This window comes from Lepisma saccharinum, chromosome 20, assembly GCF_977018435.1.
Source record: "Lepisma saccharinum chromosome 20, izLepSacc3.1, whole genome shotgun sequence".
In the NCBI taxonomy this organism is placed as follows: domain Eukaryota; kingdom Metazoa; phylum Arthropoda; class Insecta; order Zygentoma; family Lepismatidae; genus Lepisma; species Lepisma saccharinum.
This window is the reverse complement of record NC_139248.1, coordinates 39,250,030-39,261,981: the sequence shown is the minus strand read 5'-3', so window position 1 is coordinate 39,261,981 and position 11,952 is coordinate 39,250,030. Positions and strand designations below refer to the sequence as shown.

The 11,952-nt window shown below is 35.5% G+C and overlaps 1 protein-coding gene across 2 annotated transcripts in view; it reads right to left on the bottom strand.

Moving 5' to 3' along the window:
• Positions 1–9,228: 9,228 nt before the first annotated feature.
• The window catches only part of LOC146003238 (protocadherin Fat 1-like), a 246,955-nt gene continuing 244,231 nt past the window's right edge, over positions 9,229–11,952 (bottom strand). Inside the window, exon 19 of one of the 2 annotated variants that reach the window (XM_083141412.1) lies at positions 9,229–10,490. In XM_083141412.1, coding sequence (XP_082997538.1) covers positions 10,272–10,490 — 219 coding nt within the window. In that variant the 3' untranslated portion in view covers positions 9,229–10,271. The remainder of the gene's footprint in view (positions 10,491–11,952) is intronic. The other variant, XM_083141413.1, reaches the window with a different exon arrangement.

The following is an 11,952-nucleotide window of genomic DNA, read 5'->3' as shown; positions in this document are numbered from 1 at the left end:
CTAACCTAACAACGTAGGCATTTATCCTAAAATAAAAAAGCTTTCTCCCGTGACATCAGAACATAACGTTGGTCAAGTGTTGTGCGATAAGTGAGACCCGTAAAGCACGGATTAATTGACACAGATTCAATGAAAAGACAGGGTTGCCAAACAAAAAAATTATCACAGATTATAAAATATAAAGTACCAAAGTGTGTTTTAAACACTTCTAAAAAAACATGTTTAAAACACATTGTTTTAAACGTTTTAAACATTTGTATAAAACAAAGCCGTGTTTTGTAAACGTTTAAAACAAAGTGTTTTAAACACTTTTGTTTTAAACATGCCAACCCTGCTCCTTAGGTTCAGTAAAATTACCAGGTTACCTGTTCTATCCGCTATGCGCAGAGACTTGTTCGTAAAAATTTCTTCAGACTTATTTTGTTCTCATAAATTACAAGCATATAGAAAATAGTATACGAATGGGAAAGAAATTAATTCCACATACCAGATGGGACTGCAAAGCAAATGTCTGCAATTTCCTGAAAGTTTCGGAATTTCTCTGGAAAATACTTAGAAAACTCCTGACATTTCACAAATTCTACAATGCCACATGAAATTTCTGCCCGAAGCAGCTGCTTGTGAACTTATAGCACGAATATTATCATTTCATTAGAAGTTCCCGATATGGTTTGTTACCATTCAAGAATTAAGTATTCCTCAGGCTCTAATTTTTTGATAATTTCAAATTTCCTAACTGTTTGATAATCACGAAAGTCGATAAACCATTTTCCAAACTCTAGATGGGAATGGGAAACTTGTCCCTATTGGAGATTGTAACTGCATCTGGGTTAGCTTCAGCTATTAGTACTTCTACTCTCTCTGGGTTGAGTGGGTGTGGATTTAGAAAAAAAAATAGTTGGTGAAGAATATGATGACGCTGATTTAATGGGTTATAGAGTTAAGGGGGTGAGATAGATAGACAATTTCAGAGAAGTGTCGAAAAGCAATTTTTGTACACTGTTCAGCACATATTTTAACCCTGGCTATTACCCATTTCTGTGGATTTTCTGCGATATTGAGACTGTCAAATCAGTTATAATTTTTTCCACTCGAGTCTTCTCAAAGGAGCAGCCCCCGGGGTTTCATATCGTGGGTCCCGGGTTCGAAATCTGGAATGGGCATGGGCGTTTGTGGGTGTCCATTTATCAATTTTGTCATGTCATCACTCATCCCAATCTTAAGAAATTAGCCAAAAGTGGCACAAAAAGCGAAGAAAAATAATGCAAATAAATCAATCTTCTCAAAGTAATTTGGTTTCAAAAAATGCAGTGCAAAATAGCTAGGGAAGTTCTGTAACGCTCTCAGGTTGTTCAACAGAAAAGTATCAATACTCAGTAGGGTGACTTGTGAAATCGTATACATTAATAGTAGAAACTTGACTGTTGTCCATTTTTGGATCATTTTGTAGTAGAAATGAACCCAAGTTTCTCTGAACAAAGTCAACACATTGAAAAATTGCAACAACTTATTCCAATATGAAATGCCTATTCCTCATTCATTGGAACAGTGTGTCAAAATGTTGGATGGTTTGTTTAATATTTTTTACATTTTCAAATCTGAATGAAAAATGTGGAAAACAGTAATTGAAAAGACATGTCCATGGTCTGCATTGCAGGCAGTCGAAAATTGTGACAAGCTCTTGTACTTAAATATTCACAAATTGTGGCTACACTGACAGTTTCATCCTCAACACAAGAGGGGATTTAAGGAGGTTGAAATAATGTCCTGGCAATTCAACGGGAGATCCTCGACTAATGGACCCTGCACTGATAAGTGTGCATACATACGAATATTAAAATAACACCGGAGAAGTTATTTTCAATTTTGTAGCAAGGAGGAAAATACTAATTGAGGACTAAAAGTGGTAAACGTTGTAAGTGCCAAAAGCGAAAGTGTTGGGAAATCGCATCGTTCACATTAGCCCGTAAGAACGTTCACACTAGTGACCTCTTTACACGCCATTTGAACTACTTAGAGGGCTACGAGCCACTTTTCATGATTACCACACTACAGGGGGTGCTCGTTCGGCGGCGCAGATCGTATGCGCAGTTGTCCGTGGATGCCTGACGTCATCGTCGAAACACTCGGCACGGAAAAGGCTGGTTCCTTATGCAAATATTGAGATATTTGACAACGAATATCTTCTAAAATATAGTAGCTGGGGAAAAGTTACAACTTTTACTGTTAAGATTCATCCTTTCTAATCAATTTATCACAAAGTTGATTCAAATGTGTAAAATGGTTTTCAAGAAATCGTGTAACGAAGGAACCCCTGTTTTGTTCTCTCCAGGCTTCCAATGTAAGGGAGTTTTAACTTAAGCGCGTTGGATTTCTTTTTGCTGTATGTTTTGAAATAAGATTATTTTGTTCTTGTCAACTGAAATCATGCCTAAATGCTATGGAAAGCTGTGAAAACTATTATCAGAAAACTAACGAAAGAAATCTAAAATATCACAGCTTGATTGATATAAAAAATGCGGGTATGCCCATTTTTGTGAAAAAGGCATTGTGCGAGATCTAAAAGCAGAACTTTTTAATATTGTATGTAAATGTAAGGGTGTAATAAACGTTACTGCTTCCCGTAAAATATCACTACACTCTCCAAGTTTCTCTTCTGTCTTTTCTTTGGCGCCGTCAATAGCTTCAACACGTTGTTTTATATACTTATATATATATATATATATATATATATATATATATATATATATATATATATATATATATATATATATTTGTCACATATTTGTTTTAATTAGTATTCTGCTCGTTCCGCCACCTGGACGCAGCAGCTAGGGCTCAAAAGGCAGTGCAGTTACACCGGAAGAAGGCTCGGATATGGCAGGCTTCAGAAGTTAACTCATCCAAATTAAATTAATCAAGTAATTTTAAATCATAGTTCACAAATAATTTGATTAAAAGTTTTAAAAGTATCAGTTTTATTTAATAGCGTATTAATTGGTGCATTCTTCTCCAGCATAGCTATAGGCAGTGACCACACTACAGGGGGGGGGCAGGAACGCCCCCCTATTCTCGTTCGACAATTTCTCTCTCTCTATCTTATCTGCCCCCAGTAAAACGACAAAAATAAATAAATAAATGAATGCTCTTTTAGCCAAAATATGCATTTTTATGTCGTATGTAACGGAATAATAAACATGATTGTCCCGGGAAAATATGACTTACCCCTCCATCTTTACTATTGCGCCGTCACTAGCTACAACATATTTTGATTTCTATTGTTCCCACATATTTATTTTAATTTTAGTATTGTGAATCATATTCCACTGTGTTACCTCACGTAGCCACCCCCCCCCCCCCCACACACACACGTACGATTTCAGTTGTAAGTTTTAGACTAAGCTTGTCAAATGTCCACTTATATCTTTGTATTCTTGAGCCATTTAAGAAAAATCATTTCGCCCCTTCTTCTGGACTATTTCATAGCAATGTTTTCCCACTGGAAGCCCCTTTGCAGATCGAGATCCTAGGCTATAGCCTTCCCAAGCCACCGTCCCCTCCAAATACTCTCTTGGCCTCATGAAAGAAAAATATATGTATTTCTACGAAATATTAATTTGACTTGGCAGTTTCTTTTTTCGAACAGGAATAAGTTTTAAATTTTAATAGCTTATAAATTTACACTAGCAATTTTGAGTAAAGGTTTTGCGTAACCCTGAAAGTATATTTAGAGACTGCAAGGTCAACTCTCGATATTTCAGATATATTAATAATTTTCATCACAACGTCTTGTAATAATTATTTGTTACTTCAATAGTCTCCTCGCAAATGTTTCTCGCATATTAAAACATAGATGCCATTTTCTGTTTATTTCCTTGTAATGCTGACCTCCGTGGCGAAGTGGTTAGCACAACGCTTTACGATGCCAAGGGCCCCCAGGTTCGAATCCCCGCTCGGGCATGGGTCTAATCTCCTTTCTTCAATTTCATCATATCATCACGCATCCTCCTCATCTTTGCGATTAGCCATATGTGACAGATAAGCGAAGTAAAATAAACTAAGTCTATTAATCAATTATTTTTTTAAACTCTTTAATTCTTCATTAGCATGCCACGTTTTTGTTAAAATTATTTTACGATTTGTAAAATGACGAACTTCTAAAGGAGAACACGCAACTTTCTTTGTAGCGCATCGGTCAGAAAGTTTCAGGAATATGGATTTTCCAAATACATTTTTTCACATGTACTTTGCCCCCTTTTAAAAGTAGCGCGTTTTCAATTATGTTACTAATCATTAAAAGGATGCCTCAATACCATCTTGGAGGATGACAATTATTATTTTCCCCCTCCTAAAAGTAATAATATACTTTCGTTCTCTGAATCTCCCATATAAATGCTAGGGGCCGTCTGCTTCAGCCGAGCTCACTGCTTCTCCGGTGACGTCACGCGTTCGTGCAAGATCGGCAATCTTCGGATGGCTTTACCTAATCTCTATGTACCTTGACCACACTATAATGCATGGCACATTTCACAGTTTAACGTGGAAAACGGTGTTTGAATTATTTTGGCACTTACAGCGTTTTCAATTTTAGTCTTCAATTGTAATTATTTTTTAAAGAGAAGCTGGGATTAGTATTCAAAGTATTTTCTGCTCATTTTATGTAGAAGAGTTAGAAATTCGTAGATAGACTTGATTTAATAAATGTGTGACCTTTCATGTGGTGGCAGAGTGAATTTTGATAGCCAGATCAGAGACAATCCCGGAATGGTATCATTTGTCCCGGTGTCCCGAATAGTTTCTTCGGGATGCATAAATGTCCTGGAATCGGGTGGGAAGGAAGAAATGATTATGATTATACTTTCCTGAACTTTATTTATATTTTAAAATTTTACGTAAAATTCAGTCCGCAGTTTTCAAATAAAGTTCCCACACAATGTGGATGTAAATGATAATGTTGTACATACATATAACTTTAACGGATCCAGCCCCCCCTTCCCCTTCCCTAACAAGCTACCGGCCAGTAGTGTCCCGCATTTTCACTTATGAAATATAGGAACCCTAATTGAACCAAAAGTTGAACCCCCCCATTACTTGAGATATATATACGCCCATGGTAGGGGGCAGTGGCGCAATCACAGGGGAAGCATTGCCCCCCCCCCCCAACCTTGGACTGAAATGAGTTCTAGGGGGGCAAACATTGACAGCCAAGTGCACCTGCAGGGGACAATTTCTTCCCACAACTTCAAATTTTATGCAAATAAAAATACGTTTCGTAAATTTTTCTTCATCGCTTCGTTCGCAATGCCTGCTTTTCTTGGTTTTATCAAGTTCATAACCGTAGCTAGGGGCGGCGGGAGTCTGCCTTCGGCGCCGAACGATCTAAATGAAAAGAAGTTGTAAAATTAATTCATTGATTTTTGGTTTTAAGTCCACTTTATGCACAGAGAGGCTAATCGGAACTGGACCTACAGTTTAAAGTGGGATCCGAACCACTGCGCCATGTGCCTCCACCGGGTATCGAACCCGGGATCCATTGATCACAAGGCGACGATGTTACCACTACACCATCGGGGAGGCACAAAAGTTGTAAAAGAGAGAATGCATTGGCGTCCCGTGAAATTATTTGCGCCATATTAAATCAATATTGATTACAGCCTGCAAAAAAAAGTGCATCCAAAAATTTTCTCGCTCCCTTCGCTCGCAGTGTATCATTGTTCTCTGTCATGCATTGTAAATTTCCAGACAGAGAAATAAGACTAGTCTTAATTGGTTTTCTTTTAAATGCATGCATAATTGTTTTGATGAAAGGGAGCGTGCACATTTCAGAGACAATTTATGTAAGTTTTGCTGTTAGTTTATTGTGAGATGGATGAATTGGATGTGTAATAGATATAAGTAGGCTAATACATGTTGTATATTATATGTATTAAAGAAACTTTGAATTTGTACACAATTTAGTGTCCACTTCGCTCCATGTTGCATATATGTGAAACATATATCGTGCATGAAAGTTATACATGTTAATGTAAAAAATAATTATATTTGGAATGCATTTATCAAGCATTTTCTCTCTTTCAAAAATAGTTTGTGTGCTTGTTTTCCATTATTAATGTGAAATTGAATGTGTTGAAAAGATAATTAAAATCGTTTGTTTGAATACAAATGCTATAGCACCAACTTCTATAGCACCACCAAGTGGCCGCGGTGGCTCAGTCGGTAACGCGTCTGACTACCATGCGAAAGGTCCCGGGTTCCCCGGCCGGTTCAAATCCGGGAACTTTTCTAACGTTGGAAGCGGTCCCGGCGCCCACCCAGCGTCGAATAACATGGGTACCTGGGGGAAACCCTGGGGGGGTAAAGGCGGTCAGGGGCGTGATGCTGATCACACCATCCCCACTCACGACCGGATCAAGAAAGTGTGGGGCGTTACCCCCACACCCCCTATACGCCTTCATGGCGTGGTGCTAAGCACAGGGGAGCACTTTACCTTTACCTATAGCACCAACTTCTAACCCTTTTTGCATAATTTACGAGGGTAATGACGTCTTTGATACTACCACTACTACTACTACTACTACCGATACTACTACTACTACCGCTACTACTACTAATAATAATATAATAATAATAATGTTGGTCCCGGGTTCGAATCCCGGCTTGAGCATGGATGTTTGTGAGTGTCCATTCATCAATTTCATCATATGTATAATAACTCATCCCCATCTTCACAAATTAGCCAAAAGTGGCACAAGAAGCGAAGTATAATAAAGCAAACCAATAATAATAATAATAATAATAATAATAATAATAATAATAATAATAATAATGTTATAACAACAACATTATTATTATTGACATTATTATTTTGAGGATTATTATTATTAAAATTATTATTATTACCTTTATTATTATTATTATTATTATTATTATTATTATTATTATTATTGGATCGTTTATCCTGGTACTTGTCCCCCCCAGAGAAAAAATCGTGGTTGCGCTTCTGGTAGGGGGTATACTTGTCCTAGCATATTTGTACCTCCTTACACCACAAAACCACGCAATAACGATGTTTTGGATAGGAGGTAAACTTGTCCTAGGACATTTGTACCCCCTTTCACCACAAAACCACTTACCCAGATAGCACAGACAGCTTGCTGCAAGCATGAAGCAAGCTTACCATGGCAAGCTAAGTAGCTAAAAGCAAGCTTGCCATGGCAAGCTATTAGCTGGATGCAAGCTTGCATTAAGCAATCTACTTACCACAATTGGAAGTTGCAGCAAGCTTGCCAAGGTTATGCTTGCATCAAGCTTTTCATAACTAGCTGTAAGCTCGAAGTAAGCCATAATGTGTGTCTTTAAGCTAAATTTATATATACATCTCTATATAAACATGGCTGTAATGTACATTGTATACACATATATGCAAAACTAGAAACAATAGGGGCTAATTAACAACAAACACCCATGTTTGTAACGTCACAGTTTCTCTTTGCAGCTTGGGCCTCCCCCATGACACAGTGGTAGCGTCATTACCTTGCAATCAATGGGTCCCGGGTTCGATACCCGGTGGAGGCACAAGTGGTTCGGATTCCACTTTAAACTGTAGGTCCAGTCCCGATTAGCCTTACTGTGCATAAAGTGTACTTAAAACAGCAACTCTCTTTTCAGCTTATAAAAACTTTTCATGCTCCCCCAAAATAGGCAATAGTTAGGCTGAAGAGCTCGATGAACTAATCAATCTCTAACTACACACTGGTAATACATTTTTCTTTGGCTAATAAACCTTTTCCTGCTCCCACAAAAATAGGCAATAATTAGGCTGGAGAGTTCAATGAACTAACCAATCTCTAACTACACACTGGTAATGATCAGGCTGGAAAGTTCATACGAAGTAACCGATCACTGATCTTTTTATTCATATGTTAAAATTTTTTCTTTGCTGTACTTAGCTCCTGATTATATAGTCTGGGATAAAAATATTTATCATGGGAGTTTCACTTTTATTCACCACATTTTATTTTTTTATCTTCGTTCCAACTTCAAAATTCACACATCTTTTGAAGGATATATAAAACACATTTTTTTACTAATTACAATCAAAGTTATCCTTATTTATGTTACTAAAACTTATGTTTATTTTACATTTGAGTTGCACTGCCATGTGGTGTACGCCGCATGAAATAAAATGTTTGGTGCTTTATTCACACTGGAATTCATTCCACTGTATTTCAGTTTTATTCCATTTTGTCACTATTGTTTATGTTTAATAAGTATCTCTATTGTTATATTAAATGGGTGTGTCTATTGTTTTATTTTTTAAAAACTGCATGCTTATCACATGCATCAGGCTTACATCGAGCTTGCCATGTCAAGCTTGCTTTGACAAGCTAAAAGGAAGCTATCGCAAGCTTGCCCCAAGCTTATGTGCTAACTGGGAGAGATGTTTTGGGTAGGGGATAAACTTGTCCTAGGATATTTGTACCGTCTTACACCAGAAAAACACATAATAACGATGTTTTGGGTAGGGGTAAACTTGTGCTAGGATATTTGTACCCCCTTTCACCACAAAACCATGTAATAATGATGTTTTTGGTAGGGGGTAAACTTGTCCTAGGATATTTGTATCACGGACAAACACTAATAGCTGCTTTTGTAAGAAGACAACTAAAAAACTTTCGGCACCGCTTTCTTTCGCAGTTACTCGTTGCTTCTCTTATCCGTTTCCGCTTTATACGCAAATGCAAATGGATTTAATTTGAATTCTCTCTCCCACCAAGAAGACCAAACTGCCTCAAATAATGCAGCTTCCAATTTTTATACATTTTGCCACTCCCTTGAGTTTGCCGCCCCGTGCAAATGCACGTGTTGCACGTATGGTAGAACCGGCCATGCCTACACTATGACCTCTTAATGTTAAGTCTTGTCCACCAAGTACAAATAAACTGTTCTTGCCCTCAAGGTTTGGCACCCAATGGCCACTGAAATGTGAAATTATATTATGAAAAATCTTTTGGAAGTAATTGTTGTACAATTGGAAACAAGTAACTTATGCTGGCTGTCAGAGTAGAAAGAAACTGAAAATTTAAGAGTATTATAATATTTTATTGTGGAAAATATATTTTACACATTTTTCTAGTATAAGAAAAATTATATAATTTTAAATTACTTCTATTTGTATATATTATGTAGAAAATGATATAAAATTTATGTATCATTTTGTTTTTGAAATACTTATTTAAATTTCTGATGATATGTTTAAGAATGTAAAGTGTTAATAAAAGAACTATAGTTAAATTTCTAATTCTTATCGATTTTTGTTCATTTACCTATCTTCTACTTTATAAATTAAATAATACATTTATCACCTTATTGATATAACATACAGCATATTACATTGCTATGATAACATAATTCTATTTACATAGACAGAAGGGATCTTATGAAAGTCATAAGATATTTTATTTATTGTATACAATATAATTACAATATCTGTAATCTGCATAAATGTTCATCAAAATTTGTTGTATTGATTCAATATTTTTCAAAAGTATATTCAACAATATTATTATTACAAAAAATATACATAACAATGGTATATTTTGGTATTAAATACATACTTCTTGCAATTATCTATTTGAACGTATGACATATGTCAAATTCTGCCATCCACCTCCATATTTGTCTACATAATACTTTGAAGAGAGTTCAGAGAAAAAATTGGAGAATGAATTTACATGAGAGGACCACATTTTTTTGTGTTAATATTTAAAATCTATTGTGAAATAAGTCTTCATTAACCAGTCCTTGTATGTAACAAATTGCACCATAAGAATTGCATCCATCACATAGCTATAATGTTTGTGTATTATTGGTTTGAATATAATACTACATATTAGGGAATCATCCCATTTGTTTGATGTTAGTACCAAGCAGTTCATTATTGAGCTTTAATGCATAAACATTGTCAATTTTTTCCTAATAAATTTCATATTTCCATCGTTCTCTTTGGTACATTAATATTTTTAAAAAATACAATTGTCTCCCACATGAAACTATTTATCTGCGACAAAATTTACACAACCCCAATTTATCAACATTTATGCACAATTTGAAGCGTATAAACAAACAGGTCCTAAAATGTAGAGAAGATATCTGAACTTGTCTTAAAACCAAAAAAAATCAAGTGTTAACTCCTTTTGCAAGAACATAGCAAATAACAGTATCAAGTTTATGTACTTTTCCAGTATTGCTAATTTCATTTCCATTCTTCTTTACAACATTTCAGTTTCATCTGTTTCAACTGGAATAACTTCAGCCATTTCACTGAATGTTACTCCTGATTTCTTTTCATCTGTTTCTACTGGTATAACTTCAGCCATTTCACTAAATGTAACTACTGATTTCTTTCTCTCTCTTTTTGTATCTTCTTCTATTATTTCTTCTTCCTCCTCTTCCTCTGATTGTTCTTCTTCCTCTTCTTCACTTTCCTCCTAAAACCAAATATATGAAGGCATATTTTAGTAATATATGGAGGCATTTTTGGTTGTATATGAAGGCATTTTTTGTATTCAAAGTGAATCTAACCTTAATAGAAGTTTCCAAACATCACCTTTTTCAATAATAAATTTATTTTTAAATTGGTCAATTTCATTAATCTTTGCTCAATGAGGACACATTTAACTGGTACATTTAACCACTGCTTGTGACAGTTCTGATGGTAGTTTTATATGTGAGCATGGTGGCAGAGAACTGAATCGAGGGTTCCAAAGAAAATCTAGAATATTCATTAAATATCTATATTTTTACAACAATACGACAAAGGCATGGCTGCAGGGGAATTGCCGTCAGTGGGTAACACAAGAGGGCACCGCAAATGAGCAAAATAAAATGAAAAAAAAGAAGTTGGAGAACAATAACCTACGCAACACCTCATGAAAAAGTTGGTGACTTATTGTAATAATATTTTTGCGATTTGCAATTTATAATTTAATAATTTTGTCCATGTTTTCTTATCCCCTTCCTTGTTTCTCTAAGAGTTACCTCAAGTTGGAACTCATTACTCAAAGCACTTATCATACATGATATGTTTTATATGATGAAGTACCAAATAGTGACTAGATATCAAATAATGATTAATTAACTTTATTTGAGTTATTATCTCTGCTAAAATGTTACCGAGGTAGTTCAGTGAGTTTTTGTGGTTAAATGCACATATGGACAAATTGTTTATAAATTGTACTTTATTTTAACACTTAAAGCTTGAGTTTTCTTTTGGTCTTCCAACTAATTGACTTCTATTTTATTGTATTCTACATTCTTCTATTTTCTCTCATGTATTCAGTATGGCAATGCGATCAGTGGGAAATGTCGCTCAGGTAGTTTTCTCGAAAACAGTTATAGGTAGCTGGTTCTAACAAGCGCTGCCCCCTACAGATACTCTTAACTGATCCATTGTTGCATTGCATTCCTTTGCGTGTAGTGAAAGAAGCAAAAACTAATTTTCCGTTTAGAGGAAGATTCCTATAATTTTTGCGAACATATAATGTGGTGGTAAGTGTACTTCACAATTATAAGTAGGAAGCTATTAAAGACCAGGTAGAATTCATTCCACGCATGTGTCGCTATCTGTAGAACAAACTTCTGCTCATTAAAATCACCAGGACTTAGATGTACTATTGCATATAATGGCAGCCGGAGTGATTTCCTGGTAAATGAAAATGTAAATTACAATTACTTTCAAGATCAAAGTTCATAATGATTCTCATCCAGTGCTAGATATATGAATGCAGATGTTGAATATTTATTCAGAATCTTGAGGGGATATGAGAGGGTGAGGGAAAAGCATTGCTTCTGATACTAAAGGAGGTGATTCTTGATATAATAACAAAATTCATGTCAAGTACTGAAAACTACAAAATGACTTAACTCATTCTTTGAGTAAACAGTCTACAT